The sequence below is a fragment of the Acanthisitta chloris genome, unplaced genomic scaffold, assembly GCF_000695815.1.
Source record: "Acanthisitta chloris isolate BGI_N310 unplaced genomic scaffold, ASM69581v1 scaffold26684, whole genome shotgun sequence".
NCBI classification, from domain to species: domain Eukaryota; kingdom Metazoa; phylum Chordata; class Aves; order Passeriformes; family Acanthisittidae; genus Acanthisitta; species Acanthisitta chloris.
The window spans coordinates 862-19768 of NW_008669147.1; the positions used below are offsets into that span (position 1 = coordinate 862).

Here is an 18907-nt window from a genome sequence, read left to right on the forward strand (position 1 = left end):
CAGCGAACAGAGAACCGTTTGGCTCAATTGCTTTTATTGCCTTCTGAGAGATTGTCTTCTCTTAAATTTTCAAGCCCTTTACTGTTTAACTGATATATACAAAAGTTCTATTTGTATTTTCAAACCCTGTGTATCCATATTCTGTATTTCTTATACCCCACAATCCTGTATATAACATAGCAGCTATTTTGAAATCAATTTATATACAAATTAACATATATATTTTATGCACAGACACCCCAACAATGTACCCTGTCCCTGAGAGTATTGGCCAAACACTCCTGGAACTCTGTCAGCCTTAGGGCTCTGACCACTGCCCTGGGGAGCTGTTCAGTGCCCAAACACCTCTGGGGGAAGAACCTTCTCCTGATCTCTAACCTAAACCTGTTCCAGGGCCCAAACACCCTCTGGGGGAAGAACCTTGTCCTGATCTCTAACCTAAACCTGTTCCAGGGCCCAAACACCCTCTGGGGGAAGAACCTTGTCCTGATCTCTAACCTAAACCTGTTCCAGGGCCCAAACACCCTCTGGGGGAAGAACCTTGTCCTGATATCCATCCCAAACCCCTTGACACAGCTCCATGCCATTCCCTGGGGTGCTGTCCCTGGTCTCAGAGAGAATGTCCTTCTCAGTAGCAATTCTGACCCTATAATATATATACTAGTATTCACACACTCCCCATGGATTTTCAGGCATTTTGGGCTTTAACCTCCCCTTTTTTAGGAGGACCCCACTCCAGGAAATGTCTCTGTTGTGTCCCCTCCTCTAAATTACATCAGATTGCCCCTCCAAAATGCCACCTCATTATCCCAACATATTGATAGAATCTGAGAATGTCCTGAGTTGGAAAGGATGCATGAGGATCAGCCGAGTTCAACTCCTATTAAAATACTGGATTTAAATACTTGGCTTGCTCTAATGGGCATTCAACAAAGTGAAAAACAGGAAATTCCAATCTTTGTTCAATCCTAAACCAGGAGCTGCAAGGAATTCAGGCAGGTGAATAGACATCGGGGAACAGCTGTGAAGTCAAAGGCAGAGAGAGAAGATCTATCAGCAAAAGGGAAAGGGATCAGGAAACATTTCTGCAATCTAATTACTAAATATTTTGTTTCCCAGGAAGAACATGAACTGGCAGCCAGTAAGGCTTGACAGCCCCTGCAGCAAGAACTCAGCACACATCCAGAGAGACAATTCCATCACCTAAAAGGAAAAACAAAATGATGAAAAAGGTGACTGATTTTGTTTTAAAGTTATTTGAAGTTCTTAAAATGAAATCAACATTTGCTTTTGATTTTTATTAAGGGGATAATGACATGTGGGCACAGGTCCTGTCATTAATGCTGATGTGACTGATCCTAAGTTCTCTTCCTGCCCAATGACTGATTTGCACATGAGAAAACCTCTGCAATGAATTGGTTTGGTTCCATCCAAGAACATTTGCCCAGTCTGTTCCCTGTGGTTAGTGCCACAGGGCAGCACAGGCAGACACAGAGCTGTCAGCACTCTCTCCTCCAGAATCAGGGGTTCCTTTGCAAACTGCCTCTGCCATGTGGATTTCTCCGAGAGAGATCAAGGGATTGTTCATGGCAGTTTGCAGAGGAAGTTACCATAAAGGGAAGTAAAGAACAGTTAGAAAGGAAGCAAGTTAACAAAGTAAAGAAGCAAACAAGTGAAGTAAAGTTAGCTCTGAGCGCTGACCCCTAACCACCACACCTATTCTGAGGTGCCTCAGATTTTCCAGTAAGGAATTCCCTCTAAACCACCTCAGCTAGTCCCTCCACAATCCAACCTCTCTCCCCTCCACATCACATTTTCCTTTGTAGAATTATGTCCCCTCTAAATTCCCCCAGGTTTTCAGCTAAAAGTATCACCTCTGTCCCCTCCAAGTTATCCCAGCTTTTCTGCCAAAATTGCTGCCTCTGTCTTCTCTGAGTTGCATCAGACTGTTCCTCAGCAAGGCTCATTTTTCATCTCTAAATAACCTCACTCACCCCTCAAAAAAACCTGATTTTCATCTAAATTGCCTCAGCATTTCCTTAAAAAATGTCACCTCTGTTCCCCCTCCCAATTTACTGCAGCCTTTACCTCCAAAATATTTCTTCTGCCCCCTGTGCATTACCTCAGATTTAACACCCAAAACATGCCCTGACTCCCTCAGGGTTTACTCCCAAAATGTCCTCTGCCTCAATAGTACCTCAAAATACTTCCTATGTCCCCCACTACCTACCTCAGATTTAAAACTCTGAATGTTCATTTTCTCCCCTACAGATTACCTGGTTTTCCATTTGAATTTTCTTCTACTTGTAACCTGCAGATGAATTGAGACTTTGCCCACAGACTGATCCACTGATTGCCATGGAGGGACAGGGGACACAACCCAGTCACCTGCAGACCCCCCACCCCACCAACCCCTCCCCTCCCTCTGCCTCTAGCTTGGCTCACCTTATCCAGAGGGAGGCATGGCTGGGAGAGGCAGCTGGGCACACAGAACAGCAGCCAGAGCCTGCAGCCCCTCTCCCAGGGGTCTCAAGATGCTGCCTGGAGTGCCAAGTGCCTGGGACTCCAGGGCACTGCCCCGACCCACAGGGCAGCTTTTGTCCCAAAGGCCCATGGAAGCTCCTTCTCTCTGATTCAGGAGCACTCCTCTGACCAAAAGGAAAAAAAGGTCTTGCCTGCTTTTCCCACCCCTGGGCAGCTTATCATCTGTGCCCAAAACACTGGGGCTAAGTGCTTTCCTTCCCAGGAAAAGCACTTTCAAACACTTGCAGGTGCCCCAAACTGAAATTCCAATACCACCTCTGACATTGAATACATTCGAGGATTGCTCCCATCCAGGAGGTGCAACTCCTCCATCAGACCCCCCAATCCTCTGCAGACCCTTCCCCTGGGCCCCCAGTCCTGCAGACCCCTTAGCCAGATCCCCTAAATCCCCCAAGGAGCAGATCAGGCCAGCAGGTGCTTCAACTTCTCTTTATTGATGAACAGTTGTGCTCTCCCACCCCAGGGCCCATTGGAGTGCTGGGTGAGGGGAAGGCTCTGGGGTGGTGGGGGAAACGACTAACACAGGAGACAACGCTGCAAGGGGAGCACAGAAAGCTCTTCACATGGAGCCAACACCCTTCTTCTACCCCCACCCCAAAATAACCAGCTGAGAGGGGGCTAGAGTCACCGTGGATTTGGTCTGGGGAGGTGTGTGGCCACATGGGAGGGCGTGAGTAGCAGCTTGCCTCGAGCGAGGAGGGGTACAGCGGAACCGTTGACCACACATCGCCTCTCCCCTTCCCCAACACCCCACACCGGGGCTGGGGAAAGAGACAGCTCACACCCTGAGGACAATCACCAGGCAAAGCAGAGTCCTGGCAACACACAGGAACCTCCTACGCCGACTCCAACACACATCAAGGCAGGACTTCACTACAAGGAGAAGTTTTTTATAAAACTAAACACTTCAAGTATAACTTTTTTTTAGTGATTTAATGTCTCTTGCCCCTGCTGCTGCTGCACTGGGTGGTGTTTAGCAACCTACATCCACTCTAGGGACAAGGAGAACAGCGCAAGCGATGGCTGGTCTAACGCGGGGGGGCAGGGGTGGGGGCAGGGTGGGCTCAGGGAACGGGCACCACGCGCATGGTGTTGGTGTAGCCGGAGCCAGGGCGCCAGCCCGTCAGCACGATCACCAGGTCGCCGCTCTTGAAGAACCCACGTGCCTTGCCTGGGGAGAAAAGGGAGGTGTCAGATCAGTTGCCACACCCCTGCCCACTTAGCCGTGGTGTTTGTCACCCGCTCCCTGAGCCACCGAAGTTGCCCGACGACCCATGGCAGCCCCTGCTTCAGGTGGCTATCATGACCCCATCTTCCTGCTGCCCACCCATCTGAGATCCTTCACCTCTGCTCTGGGCTCCTCTGCAACATGGACCCTTCATTTTCACCGCACAGGATCTGCAGAGGGGCCAGGGGGCAGCTACCCCACTCCAGGCTACCCCTGTCTCTCAGGAGTGATGAGCATCACTTTTCAATCACTCACCACATTAAAACCAGCCTAGTTTTCTGCTGGAACCTATTTCAAGGCAGCTGTGACAAATGCACCATTCCATTTCCTAATCAGATGTGGTTGTGCAAACATAACCACCTCCCATTTCCCAATCAGGGACAGTTACCACACAGTTCCTCTCCGGTCCCCTCTGGTTACCCAAAACCATGGCCAAGGTGCCCATGGCCAGCACACCCCAGCAGGCCACGCCGGGCGAGCGGGAGCAGCATCACTCACCGACATTCATGCCCAGGTTGACGCGGAGGTCGACGTCCTCAGCCCAGGCGTCGTGGGCAGGCTCTTTGCAGAGCACGGGGAAGATGCCGCGGTACAGGTGGGCCTGACGCGCCGTCTGGTCATTGCGGGTGATGGCGATGATGGGCGCGCGCGGGCGGTACCGCGACACCAGGTGTGCTGACCTGCAGGGACACCAGGCACACAGTGAGACACCACCCCAGTACAGCACCCGAAATGAAGCCTGTGGCAGCATGAGCAGGGCAAAGTTTGCCTTTCACCCGTGAGAGCTTCCCAAAACCCCTGCAGGGACACGAGAGATGAGCACAGGAGATGTTGGCAAGAGCCACACACGAACCAGCTTGATGCTGTGCTGAATTCCTAGTCAGGCCACGGGGTGAGCCACCACAGGCTGTCCCTTAGTGGCAGTCCCCACTGGCGGTGACAATTCCCTCGCCTCTCAGTTTAGCTAAAGTGGCATTGGGGTGTTCTGGTCCCCAAACAAGCCTCTATTTGTCTCTGTTGCTATGTTAAGGTGGCAAGGTGCCATTTATTCTGGCCTCTGCAAGCAGGCCTTGGCATCTCCACGGGGGTCCCTGCAAGTTCCCTCCGTTTTGAGGAGCTCCCAGTTTACGGAATGGAAAGAGGCAGCGCCAGCGGTGCTACCCAAAGCTTGCCAAGGAGGGAATCATCTGCCTCCCAGCCACGTTCACCTGCTGGAGACAGCAAACAGGCTGGTTCCTCCACACAGAGCTCTGCTCCAGCACACAACAGGGAGCAAAAGAAACTGAGGCCAAAATTTATGCTGGGAAAGTGGGCACGGAGTCCTTAAAAAACTTTAAAATGTCTTAAAATAGCAGCAGCACAGCCTGGGAGGAGATTAGAGCTTGCTTTTCCCTGGGCACTGCTTAGCCCCGGGAGGAGATTACAGCTTGCTTTTCCCTGGGCACTGCTTAGAGAGAGCATCTGCAAACAGACAAAAGACTCAAGCTGCAAGGCCATGGCACCCACAGGCTTCATCTTTCCAACGGGCATGCCAATGTCTCCACTTGCTTTTGCAGCCTTGTTTAGTGGAGCCAAGCTCAGCAACACTCAGATGCAAAGTTTGCTGCTTAAAGCAGGCTCAGCACCACTCTGCTCCAAGCACCCAACCACACGTGCCAGTTCTCAGACAATCCTTCCCATGCTGTCCGAGTTGCCTCCCGGGAGCTTGAGGAGATCCAGGTACTCAAAGGGTTAACTGAATCCACAGCTAAAAATATTCAAATATCAGAGTTCGAATCTCTTTTAAAAGGTCAAGCGTAAGGCTAGAACCTTTGACAAAGAAACATTAGAAGCACCAGGGTATCCGTAACTTGGTGCTTACAGTCCCTCCTCATCTCTGCAGAAAGTGGCCGCTCAGAATGATTCTAAACTGTAAATGGAGGTGAAGGATTCACTGATGGTCCAGATCTTCGGGTAAATCATGCCCAGCACACATAATCACATCTCTGCTGCTGCACTACTGCTTTGGTTCAAATCCAGTGGGAGAAATTCTGATTTTCCTCCAGAAAGCAGTCTGAGACTTATGGTCGGATGTGCTTTGGGAGCAGGCAGCCAGGCTCCTCTACATGGAAGAGCTGATTCGCCAGGATCCAGCTCCCTTTCCACAACTGGAAGAAAAGTCTCTGCTTGCAGCTGTCACCGTCGCTGGACAGAAATCCCAAACTACATCATTCCAGCACATCTCACCTGCAGCCCCTGAGCTCAGCTGGATGCCTGCCTGTGCAGGAAGCCTCTAGGAAGAAATTTCCAATGCTTTCCATTTCCTAAGCTTCACAGTCCCTCTTCGCCCCTTGGGCTCAGGCAAGCAGAGCTGATGCCTGCAAAGTTCAGCAAGGGACCACTAATTTGGATGCTACTATGAAAGGCCAAGGCCTTGACTTAAAAAAGAAACAGATATAAAATAGGTTCTGCATCCACTGAATTTCTGTCTCACTGTTACGCTGACCATTTCTCGACAAGAGGTTTGAATTGAAGCTGCAACACTTATTTCCCCTGGTGACTCTTCCAGCCAGCACTGCTGGCAGTGAGCAGAGGCAGGGCTTGGAGCTGGGGCCACGCTGGCAGAGTCAGGCCGAGGAACTCAGCTCACAGGTGTGCATCCGTCTCCCGAGGAACCAGCACTGCAGGCAGGTGCCCTGGGCTCCCAGTCGCCGCCAGGCCCCAGGCTCCACCGGTCTCTCAATGCCGTGATTTTGGGAGTCTCCTTCCCCCACCCCGTCAGGCAGTGGGCTTGACCTGAGGGAAGCTGTCCCCCCCTACCTTCCAGACTTGGTGAGGACAATAATGGCCCCGCTGCAGCACTTGAAGGACGCTTCCACCGCGCCAACAGCGGCGGCCTCGGTGGGGTCGCAGTTCAGGGGAGTCAGGCGCCGCAGCTCCTCGAACAGCTGCCTGTGAAAGATGGCGGCTTCGGCCTCCCGGGCAATCTACAAGAGCAACACGCGTGCGGGAGACAACACTCACGTCACTCGCACAGGGCAGGGCAGGGGGAGGTGCCACATCAGTGCTGGCAGGTTTGGACACTGTTACCAATTAGTGAGCCCAGACAGCTCCACGCGCCGGGGTGACTGCTGTAACGCTCAGCACGTCCTTCTACAGGAGCCACTCGACTCCCAGGGCTCCTTTTCTGAATTGGTGGCACCTACCGAGTCACCTCGCCCTGCCAAGCCCACACTCAGATGACACTCATGCCAACTGCCAGACACTCTCACTCTGCTCCTGCCTGCTGGAAAGTCTCCCTGCCACACAGAGTCGGCTCAGCCCACAGTGGTTACGTCAGGCCGACGGGACAGCGAGCTGCTCGCTCAGCCCTCGCAGTGTTAGAACGCAGCGTGTTTTTGCTCAGGGCACCGAGCCCTCTCCGAGCCCTACCTGCCGGACTCGGTCAGGACTATCAGGGCTGCAGCTAAGCACTTAAAAGAGGCCTCCACCGCGCCCGCTGCCATGGCATCGGCAGGCTCCCTGTTCTGAACATTGAGGCGTAAAATCTCCTCGAACAGCGGACGATGGAACATTGCGGCCTCAGCCTCACGAGCGATCTGCAGGCCCGAGTGAGAGGGAAGGAGGAGAACAGAGGAAAGAAAAGGAAAGATAGACCAGAGGAACATGAGATCACGTTAATTTGCTTAATTGTCATAGTAATGCATGCAAGAGGATATTAAAGGTCAGGCTGTGAAACTCTTTTGGCTCTCAGGCTGTGAGCTTGCTGAACACAACCCAGGCTTGCATCCACCATGCCATTTAACTGGCAGGTCACAGTCACTGGGAAGGTGCTCCAAAGGTGGCATTCTTGCTGTATTTTGGAGTCCCATCAGAGCAGAGGAACACAAATTGCTTTTCAAGGACCACAGCAAGCCAGGTCAGTCAGACCACACTTTGCCACAGTTGCTTATGACTTCCTTGAGACTCTCATGCCACCTCACAGCCTGCCCATGGTCCTGCCTGCAGTCCCTAAAGAGATGTCTGTGGCTTCCTTTTATACTCTCCCAACACCACACAGTGCTGCTTTAAGTCTTCACGGAGCCAATGTGCAAGCAATGAACTTTGAACATCAGCCCAGAAGGTGGGAGACTTTCTCTCAGCTTTGTTAGATTTAGTTTAACTTGAATGTCAATAAAGACTTAGTTTAAACTGAAAGTCAATAAAGATTTGGTTTAAGCTGAGAGACAATAAAGATTTAGTTCAACTTGAGAGCCAATAAAGTTTCACCTCCAAGTGGGACACCAATTTCACCTTTGGTAATCCGGAAACAAAGAGAACAAGTCTTCCTTATAGGGCTGTCATAATGTGGATCTTGGGGTGTTTGTACAGTGCCAGATATAGACAGACAAGAGGGACAGAGGCACAACTAAGGGCCTTCTGTTCCAGCTGAGCATTTGCAACAGGTTCAGTAACCTGTTCATCTCAGCATCCTGAGAATCACTTGGTGTTTAAAGACAACTCTCATCTCTCAAGGCTGCATTAGCCCCTGACGACCCAATAAAGAAGGCTTGCAGAGACTAGAAAAGCATGCAAGGGCTGATCATCTTCTCAAGGACAACTTCATCCAGTTACTGCAAAAACTGAGCAGCCACTACACAACGCATCACAAGTTCATGTTTATAAATAGAGACTTGTGCTGCTGTAGTGAAAGCTTTGGAGTTAGAAAAATCAGCATTTTCCTGCTCTAGTGTTAATAATTTATTTTGTGATGCTGGGAATTATCCCTTCCACAGATATCAGTTTAAGCCAAAGTAGTTAAGTATCTTATGTCTAAAAATAGCAGGACACATGGGGCAGGCCGGAACAGCAGCCCAGTGCCAGCTCTGGTCCTGAAGTATTTTGTTACTGTTGGCTTTCTGCTCGCTGTTAGATAAAATGGGAACATTTGCCTCAAAACACTCCGAACACAGGAGGTGGGAGCCAGGCAGCTTATTTTCAGCTCATGATACAAAGGCAGCAGTGCCGCCTCACACACGGAGAGCAAACCAGGTTTAGAGGGAAGCCTGAATTCCCCAGGTGTAATGCAGCATGTGAATACACATGAATTCTTTGTCAGTGGCTGCAGAGGAACACAGCAATCCGTAACTCCACACCACAACTGTATCGGCTCTGGAATGGCTATAGAGGGTTTCCAGTTGGCACATGGGTGGAGAATCCAGGGAAGGAGGGAGAAAGGAAAACAAAGCATACTATTTAAATCTTGGTCCCATCAGACCAGCATGGCCAGGGTGGCCACAAGTATGGAACATGGACTGGAATGGGAAGGAAGCCTCCTCCCACAAGCAGGAATCAGCCTGCCCAGTATTTGGAAGCTTGCTACTACCCATTTCAGATGAGGCATCTGCTTCATCCACTCTGGCCATGCTGCAGATCTCCAAATGGTGGTTACTCAGGGCACTACTGCTAGGCTCAACTTACACAAGTGAATTAGCTCAGAGGAAGGATCCTGACTGTTCTGGACATGCTCCTACCATCAGAGCTGGTACCTTGCTGCCTGCAACATCTTGCATTCAATAAAGCAAATCTGTATTTCATTTCCTGCACAGAGGGTTAAAAGCCTTCAGTGTTTCCCCAGGGGCCTGGTGGAGTGACACCACTATCCCAGGCCTGCAGGAAGAGGAAACCACGTGCAACAGATCCAGAACTCAGGCTACGGGTACAATATCTCTGGCCCAAGTCAAAGAATTAGTGCCAGGATAGACACCCAAGCGTCAGGTTTGCTGCAGCAAGTTGCCAACTCCTGGTAGGAAGTCAGCCCTTGTGATTAAGAGGTTGGAAAAGGAGGGAGAAGCTTTTAGGTGCACTGTTAGCATTCGGCCTGTGAAGGAGCAGTCACTGCCCGGTGATCATCAACTCATTCTGCATTTGCCTCATGCAAAAAACCACTCCATATCGAGATAAAAGACAGTTAGGTAACACACTGCAAACCAACACTGGCTGAGTTGATTAATCTCTGAAACCTGAATTGCAAATAAAACTGGTGAAAGTTAGGACTGGTGAGAGTTATTACTGCTGTGATACACAGCACTGGTAACTGGGAAGCAGCAACGCTTGTAGGTACTTGACATCAGGCTTTTATCAGCTGAAATGCGAGCTGGGCAAACTCGAAGCAGAGCAGAGGTTTCTGGCAGTTCAGGCATGTAAAAATATGGTGCTGTCAGTACTCATGCAACAAACCCCCCCAACACTGAGCACACACCAGGTGCTGAATGCAACAGTACTGTAAATCAGCCTCATGAGCCTCCCCCACACCCTCCCACGCAGGAGTCAGCCAAGACCTTTCATTATCTAGGGATAAACTGCTTAAGCAGCTCCTTGACCTTGCAGAAGTTTAAGGCATTTAAGATGCCACTGCAAGAGGACATTGAATGAAATTTCTATTAAGGTAATGGCAAAAAACCCTTTACCATGCCCTAAACAAAAAATCATGTGAGAAATCAGAAGTTTTCTATCTCAGAGCATTACAGAGCAGCTCTAAAGCTCTGACCAACAATTTGGAGCTCACAGTGAGATGTCAGGCCCTCAGGACCATGTTTAGTCAAAAAAAACCCCACTCACAGCAGAGTGTGAGCAAAGAAATGACAATTTTGGATGGCCAGGTGCTGCCACCTAGCACCAGGCACACTTAGGTCTTCCGGTGCCTGGCTCAGGTGGCAGATGCAGGGCACCAAGTGCTGCCACGGTCCCCTGTGGGGGGACAGTGGCATGAGGGCAGTACTCACAGCGTGCTGCATGCGCACAGCCTCCAGAGGGTAGTCTCCCTTGGCTGTCTCTCCAGACAGCATGATGCAATCTGCTCCGTCCAGGACGGCATTAGCCACATCGCTGCCCTCGGCACGGGTTGGGCGAGGCTTCTTGATCATGCTTTCCAGCATCTGGAAGAGAACAAATCCCAAGGCATCAAGACACTGTCAAAACAAGCAGCTGCTTCTGTGTTAATGCACTTCAGTACTCTTTATCACTTGGGCAGAGGGAAGATGCAGCCTATGGACTCCAGAAGATCAGTTTTCCTATGGGTACAGGACAGAGTTGGGCCTGGTCCCTAACCAGCTTTGATTTAAAAGCCTCTAGCAGTAAGGAAAACAACACATTCCATTTCATACCCGTTCCACATTTACTCCTTTTCCAGACAATACTCAAACTTTCCAATTAAGCTTTTCAGCACAGGGCTTGGTCCAAGGAACTCTGAGTTCTTTAGAGCAGGGTATGGCATTAGGCATATTTATGGAAAGCTGAAATCCAGTCCTATGTTCCCAAGCTTGGTTGTGGTTTTTTTTCCATTTGGAACTCATAAACAGCAAGGTCTGCACCAAAGTCATCACGCAAGATTGCAAATACTTTAGATAATATGTACAGGGTAGTAAAACTCAAAACAGCCAACTCCACCAGCTTCCTAAGCATCTCTCTCAAGAGCAGAAAACAGGACAGCTTTCCATGAGGTTAGCTCTTCCTAACCCTTTTCCACACACCCAAACCCAGCCAGCTCTCTCATTTTCCTCAGGTGCTCAGCTTCCTCCCAGCTGCAGCTCACCCCTAGGCAAATACCACTCATTTCCTATGGGACACTGCCTGATGAGGCATTCCAGCTGCATTTCCATAGCAATACAGGGAAAAGGAGTGTATGCCACTGTAAATCCAGAACTTTGTCTGATCTCTACTGTCTAGAGAGTTTTAACTCCCACAGCCTGGATGCAGAGCAAAGCACAACCAGGAAACCAGTCCTTCCAGTGCCTAAGGACTGCCTGCACATGATACCTACTGTTCCCAGAATAAGGAGATGGATCTTTTCCTCAGGAACTTCTGATGCTGCAGTGTGGAACACAGAATCATATAACAGTTTGGGTTGGAAGGGACCTATAAAGGTCATCTAGTTCAACCCCTACCTGCAATGATCTTGTGACATCTTGTAAGGCACCTGGGAAGCTCAGCAAATGTTCTGTGTCAGGCACAGATGTGCTGCTACAAGATGCCAAGGCAAAGCATGTGCCTTTTTCCCCAGAATTTGCTTAGTCAGCCTAAAAGGCTCATTACCACCCAGCTTTGAGGTATAAAACCTTCAACAGCCACCCAAGAGGTCCCATAACCTTAGTGGGGGAGATCCCAAACATAGAAGTGCCTCATTATGAGCTCTTAGCTATGAGCAAAACCTCTTTGTTCTTGATATGTTCCTGTGTGCAGAAGTGCTCTCTAACCACACCATCAAGCCATGACAGCTACCAACATTCACACGTGTACAGCAGTGAGCAGCCAACAGTACCTGAGTGGCACAGATGATGGGTTTGCCAGCCCTGTTGCAGCGCCCAATCATCATCTTCTGGGCCAGGAAGACCTTTTCAGCCGGAATCTCGATTCCCAGGTCACCACGGGCCACCATAATGCCATCGCTGGCCTCCATGATCTCATCAAACCTGACAGTGAGAGAAGAGCTTTGTTATCCCATTTGTTCTGCAAAGCACCTTCCCATCTGCTCTGTCCTCTGCCTCCGAAAGTGAGCGACTCTCTGGAGCTTTCCCCAGGCCGTTTGGGTATCCTGTAATGCCAAGGAAGGAGGAAGAAAACCAGGACCAAGGCACAGCATATATTCAGTGCTACACAAAGCTCTCCAAGTCTACCAACAGACTGAAGCGAGCATGAGCTGATTTATTTCAGCCTGACACACCTCACGTGTGCCCTGCACAAAGCTCACCTGCGCACACCCTCATGGTTCTCAATCTTGCTGATGATCTTGATGTTCTTTCCCTTTTCCCCCAGCACCTTCCTGACAGCGTGGACATCAGCAGCTTTGCGGATGAAGGAAGCAAACACCATATCTACATTCTGCTCCACACCGAATTTGAGGTCCTGGATGTCTTTTTCAGAGACCGCGGGCAGGTCGACTGCGGCACCGGGCAGGTTCACTCCCTTCTTGCTGCCGAGCATGCCACCGTTCTCGATCTCCGTCATGACATAGTCCTTGCCTGAAACAGATGTGTTCCCACGGTCAGTGTTTACCAGAAAGCTTTCCCTGCCAGCTCCCACACCACCTCCCTGTCTGGGAACAGCAGTGCCAACAGCAATGCACATGATAAAAAGCACATCACTGGTATCTTCAGAGATTTTATGTACCGCACAAGTTTGCAATTCACCCTTGGGAACACAACAGATTCGTTTGAAACAATCTGTGCTGTTCTTGGATAAGATAGCGATTGTTCCATGCAGGAGGCTGGGACTGCTCCCCAGAAAAAAAGCACTTCTGCACACAGGAGCCCTGCAACACCAAACTGAGCACCCCAAAAATCTCACCTCCATCTCCCTACACACTCAGGGATTCCAGGCCACACACCTTGAGGCTAGAGCAGTTTAGACAGCACTATCAATGGAGTATTGTGGAACTAACTTCACCCCCACATTACCAGTTAAAACTAGTTGTCTCCAACCACAAAACCCAAGGTCTCTGCTGTAAAACTAGTTAAATCCTGCATGACTTAGCCTGGCTGAACAGGTTTTGATCATGAGCACTGGTATGGCCCTACCACACACTCCCCTCTGAAGAGGGATTTAGATCCCAGACCAGTAAAACCTAGTTGAAGGTAGTTTTTTTTAAAAGTTCCTGCACCTGAAGTTGAAAAAATTTTGCTCAGTTTCACTACAGCATCATGTCCTCCTTTTTTTAATACACAACTACAAGCTAAAAAAGTTACTGGAGAGAAAGCACAAATATTCCAAGGGAAAAACAAACATGCATAGCTGGAATGGCTGTTACTCACCTTTCTCCTTAACCAGCAAGGAAATCAGACCATCATCCACATAGATTTTGCTGCCGATGTCTACAACCTTGATGAGATTCTTGTAGTCCACCCACAGTGTGCTCTCGTCGCAGTTCTCCATGAAGGCATCGTCCAGGGTCACTTTGAGTGCTGCACCTTTCTTCAGCTCCACTTCTGCTGTGCCACTCTGTGTGTCAAAATGTGTGTCAGCAAAACCAGTAACAACCAGCACACAACTACCTCCCAGCCTGCAGCACTTCATCCAAACTTTTGGTAGGTGGTTTGTTACCTTGTGCCCTAGGATATTTTTTGTTTGTAAAAGACCACAAGCTTAACATGACAAGTAGCCTGATAAGGTGAAAACTGTGGTAAAGAAAAGAGCCACTTACTCCCTTAATGAGTCCAGTTCGGATTTCAGGTCCCTTGGTGTCCAGTGCAATAGCCACAGGTCTGTAGGTGATGGGATCAGAGGCAAAGCTCTCTGTAGCTTCTCGCACGTTCTTGATTGTGCCCTCATGATACTGGCAAGGAAAAAAAGAAAGAGATGGAAATGTTCAGGCCACTTCTACTCCACTGCTTATGGAAAAGATCCCTGGACACCCCAAATGTTGCCTGAGCTGACAGCTCTGCTCTCACATTATGCTCAGTTTCAGTTCCAGCTTGAGATTTTAATCCAGACTGAGCTTCCAATAAAGTAAAGTGTGGGGATACAAAGGCCTTCCAGCCATGAAGGTGGAGTCTGGAAGTGATCTGGCTGTGCCCTTAGTGCCCTCAGTTCTAATTCCAGGAGGACAACTCAAGGAGACAGCCCAGGCACCAGGCTGAAGTGATTTTCCATCAGGACACACACTTGCCAACTGAAGGTGGCTCACCAACCACCAGGCCACATTTCCAAAAGCTTTGCTGAATGTCTGCCCCTTCAGCCTGGCAGAACACTGGCAGCACCAGCATCTGGATAATTATGTGCATGGAAAGACACCTGGATGCCAGAAGAATGTCACAGCTAAGCCAGTGTCACACAGGGCTGTGCTCCTTCTCCCTCCAGGGCATGGAAGGGAAGATGCCGTTCCCTGCGTTGCCCCTCACAATTCCAGCCCGACTGATCATCTGCCCCACAAAGGAACAGATGGACAAGCTTTTTTTGCTAACTCTTTGGCTTAAATTTCCCCTAAAGATAAAGGATTTGCTAAGAGACTGTTATCCATGTAAATATTTACATTTTATTCCAAGAGCCAAAGCAATCACAGACAGGAGTTCAATATACCACACACCTGGCTTCCAAACCTGCATGTGTACGAGAGCATTTTGCTAATGTTGCCAGTTCCAGGACAGTTTTGTGGGAAAACTCCCATCCCAGCTCCCTCAAACACGCTTTGGATAGCCAGCAGATCAATTTACTTAACATTGTTTAAACAACATTAAGAGATAACCTTACCTAGAGTTGTGCAACACTTGACAGACTTTTGTAGATAAGAAATACCCTTTCCCCTCTCTGCCACATGGGCTGACAGTCTGACCTGACTCACCCGGAACACCTGGCTCCCTCGTGCCACTCACCCACCCCAACACGAGCCCTGCACACCAACCTGAGTGTCTCAGGGTCGATAAGTCAGCACCAGGAAGGTGAGGCCGGAAAAAGCTGTGCTGAAGTTCACATGCACAGCCTTGGCCAGAGATACCCCACAGCTGATAACTCTTTATAGCAGGGAAACAATTTAGTTTATTGTCTGAGTGTGCAAGTTGGGACTGAGACAGCCCTGACCCTTCCAGGCATTGCACCCCTGGGTGAATGAAGCATGCAAAACACGCCTGAACAGTGCCACCACACTTATCAAACTAAAATGGAAAAATTCTAGATGACTGTGACCAGATATCAAGGACTAACTGGCTCCAAGGGAGCCTGACTTCCTGAAGAGTTAGGTATTCAGAACAGGAATGCAGGCAGAGCTGGAAGAGCAAGCCATTTTTAATCCATGTAAAAGGGTGGCAGGCAGGCAACAAAGCACTTCTGCTAAAGCTGAAGCATTGTTAAAATGCTTTAGGGTGGACACAAGACCTGACACGCTCGTGACTGACCAACTCTTTGGGGCTTCACTGGAATCTGGAGCTGTCTGGAGGAACCAGAAGGGGACACAAACCTAGGCCTGGCTACAGCTGACAGTCACAGTCTGCAGATAACAGCCAGACCAGTCTGCAGTAACCCAACCTCATCTGTGTGCAATGTGCAATTAGACCTCACCCAAAGCAGAAAGCCACATTCCCTGTCCTCAACCTCAGCCAACAAGTACGCGGGCTGCAGCAGTTCCGCTGGGCAGTAACAGTGTGAAAATCCCCAGTTTCAGTTTGGCCACCAACTCCCTGACACATAAGCAGACACAACTCACCCAGCTGCAGAATTTGACTACCAGGAGGCAGAGTTACCCCACACAACCCATTCTTCAGGCAAAATTCCCAACTGCAGGCCAGGCAAAGCCAGTATCCCAGGGTCTTTAGTCAAGGTCTGGTGGTTGCCCACAGTTAAGCATCAGACCTTTATATTTTGACAGTGCCCTGCTGTGCCCTTTAAAGGCCACAAGGGTGAGAGGCCAAGCTGTTACACACCATAAGGCTCATGGGTCAGTAAGTAAAGCACCTACAGCTGGTACTGGCTACTGGGTGACATTTTGAAAGCTGGAAACCAGCCAGGGTTAAAAAAAAAATTCAGTGGAAAGGCTTGGGCAACCTGGAATGGGATCCTCAGCTCCTCCAGTACCGCTGAGGACCTCAACTATTTATAGTAATAAGGGCTTGTGTGTCATGGAGAGTGTTGATTTCTTTTGACCTTATTCTTCTGTCTCTTCCACCACCTCCCAAGCACCACAGTGCAACCCTCCTGATGGCCAGGAATACAACAGGAGCAGCTGGTTAGCCAGACCCAGGAGTCCATTCTTCCAACTGGGCACAGTAATTACATCAAATCACTAACAGTTCCCTTTTGAGATAGGGTTACTCATTGATGGCCTGCTTGCAAAACCACCAGCTATGAAACAAGGAGCGAGATGAACAACTGATAGTGTGACCTCCTGCAGAGGTGTGCAGTTGAACGGGGACATGTGTTCTCAGCTTCAACTGGTGACTGAGAAGCAGCAGCTTTGTGCATGAACAGCAGGATGTGAGGAAGAACTGAAGGGTTTCACAGCAAGCAGTTGGCACAGTTACCTGGCTCCATGGTACAGGGAAGGGTGTGGAACCAACTCAAACTGCTTTCAAAACGGCCCAGAAAACACACTTAAATGTCATCAGCAATTACACAGGTTCAGTATGTACACTCAGCATGCTTTCCCCAAAAGCAGTTATTTCACCTTCCCACAACAAGGCTGGTCTGGATGAAGTTTCATGAGCAACCGGGTCAGGGCTGTGCCAGCTGAGACTCCACCCTTACCTCATGGGTTCCGTGAGAGAAGTTGAGGCGGGCAACATTCATTCCAGATTTAATCATTTCCTTCAGCTTGTCCACAGAGCGGGAGGCTGGGCCTAGGAGGAAGCAACAGTTTGAGCATTAACTTTGCAAAAATAATGAGGTTACCCACACACACCAGGGCTGTTTCATGTGGTAAAGGTAAATGGATACAGACTCGCTCTGCGCTGCAGCAGCGAAGGTTGTTCTAACTCGCCCTGTGGAGAGCGGCAGAACCCAGGCAGTTCCGATTTCCCTGGGTACTGGATCCACTCCCAGCAGTAACACAGGTTAGGCAAACATGGGAAAGTCATGTTCCTTCGCCACACAAGTTCAGGCCTGGCAAGAGATCAAAGCTGGATCCCTCTCACAATTTCCCTAGCCAGTTTCACCACGGTGTGAGCTCTCAGCAGCAATTCTCTCCTATCCAGGAATCACCTACCAATGGTGCAGATGATGCCGGTGTTCCTCGCAATGGTTGGCTCTGAGTCGATGTCCAAACGGCACATGTGCTCCAGGAAGGTGTCTGCCATGGCAGCGTGCAGCTGCTGAGTCTGGATGAAAGCAGTCCCTGCATCATGGTGCTTCGACATGGTTGCTCGATTCCTGTGTCTGGAAGAGAAGAAAGCGGTGCCAGGTTTGGGAATCACCCAGACCTGCCCAGCAAGCAGAGACACCAACACACCCACGTGATGAATATGGAGGTAACAAGAAAGCTGCTATTGGATCAAACTATCTTTATGTTCCTACTTGAGAGTCTTAACAGGCAAGACACATTTCTATTTCCATGTCATCCCCCATGGAGACCACCCAAAGCTCACCTGCCTTCTATGCAGATGTTCCCTTCATAGCTTCTCTTCATTGCCAGTCTTCCCTTGGAGCTACACAACGCAACAAAATTCAAGCACTTGAGTGTGCAGGCAGAGATCCTGCCTCCTCCCTCCCAGCTCTCCAGTCATTTCTCCTATAGGCCTCGACTGTGCTTCCCATCGCGCCCGGGGCACTCGGCGCTGGCGGAACGCACTTACACGGGCAACCTTCTGCCCAGAAGCACCTACATCATGGCAAAGTCCACCTAAGCCTAAACCCCAGCCTTTAAGCCTGTACAAGCAAGCAGACTTGCATTGATTAAACACAACACCTTGGCAGAGAACATGTAAAAGGCTGAAGATTTTCTTTAATACACTCAAGATCCCTCTCTGACTGAAGAGACTGTGGGCGTCCCCTGCCCCCTATACTCCCCCTCACCCAGAGCAGCAAAAAAATCACCACGAAGTTTAAAACTGGCTATTTTTTCGAAGTTTGGATTGAAAAAAACTCACAACTCAAGCTGCTTTGCTCTACAGAACTAGAGGATCCCCACAACAGCAGCAACAGTCTGTAACCCCTAGAGGAAGCTGAACTGCCCACTGGGATGGGAGGATGCTTATTTCCCAGCACTGCCAATGTCCCTGGGCATATCTAATTGCACACTGAAATAAGTCCCTTCTCAAGTAGCAGTGGCAGCTAAAAGCTCTTTGTCTTTTGGACCTGCCCAGGCCAGAATCCTGGCGTTCTCAAAGCCTCTGGTAAGGGAGTGGTGCAAGGTGGTGACTAAACAGGCAGATCGCTAGTTCTGCCTTCAGTGATTCACCCTCCATCCCCTGGGTACACAGGGAATATTCACAGCAGGCTGCTCTTTCTGCCTTCACCTCTCAAAACGTGCTTGTAGAAATAGGGGCTGAGGCTCAGCCAATGGCAGGGACAGAGCAAGGCTTTTGTTCTGCCTGCCCCAAGCAGACAAAGCACTCCCAATAAATCACACAACAGTGCGAGGGGCACACACCAACCAGCTCAGCACATTCGGCACTAATAAACCTGAAGGCTCTGTCAGAGCTGGCAGGGCAGAGCAGAACAAAGCCAGGCTGCTGAGGAAGGGCAGGGACATCCCCC

General features: G+C 49.8%; 1 protein-coding gene across 2 annotated transcripts; it reads right to left on the reverse strand.

Moving 5' to 3' along the window:
* Positions 1–3462: 3462 nt before the first annotated feature.
* Positions 3463–17893, reverse strand: LOC103800829 (pyruvate kinase PKM). Of its 2 annotated transcripts, XM_009073213.1 has the most exons (11): positions 17797–17893; positions 17418–17587; positions 16961–17052; positions 13929–14060; positions 13540–13726; positions 12480–12750; positions 12051–12201; positions 10516–10668; positions 6572–6738; positions 4271–4452; positions 3463–3715 (listed from the first exon to the last, which is right to left on the reverse strand). In XM_009073213.1, exons 1-11 carry the CDS (start codon positions 17835–17837, stop codon positions 3609–3611), a joined length of 1653 nt encoding a protein of 550 aa, XP_009071461.1. In that variant the 5' UTR covers positions 17838–17893; the 3' UTR covers positions 3463–3608. The 2 variants fall into 2 exon arrangements, with proteins under 2 accessions (XP_009071461.1, XP_009071462.1); XM_009073214.1 differs by lacking the exons at positions 13929–14060; positions 16961–17052; positions 17797–17893 and having other exon boundaries at positions 13540–13724; positions 17414–17582.
* Positions 17894–18907: the final 1014 nt, after the last annotated feature.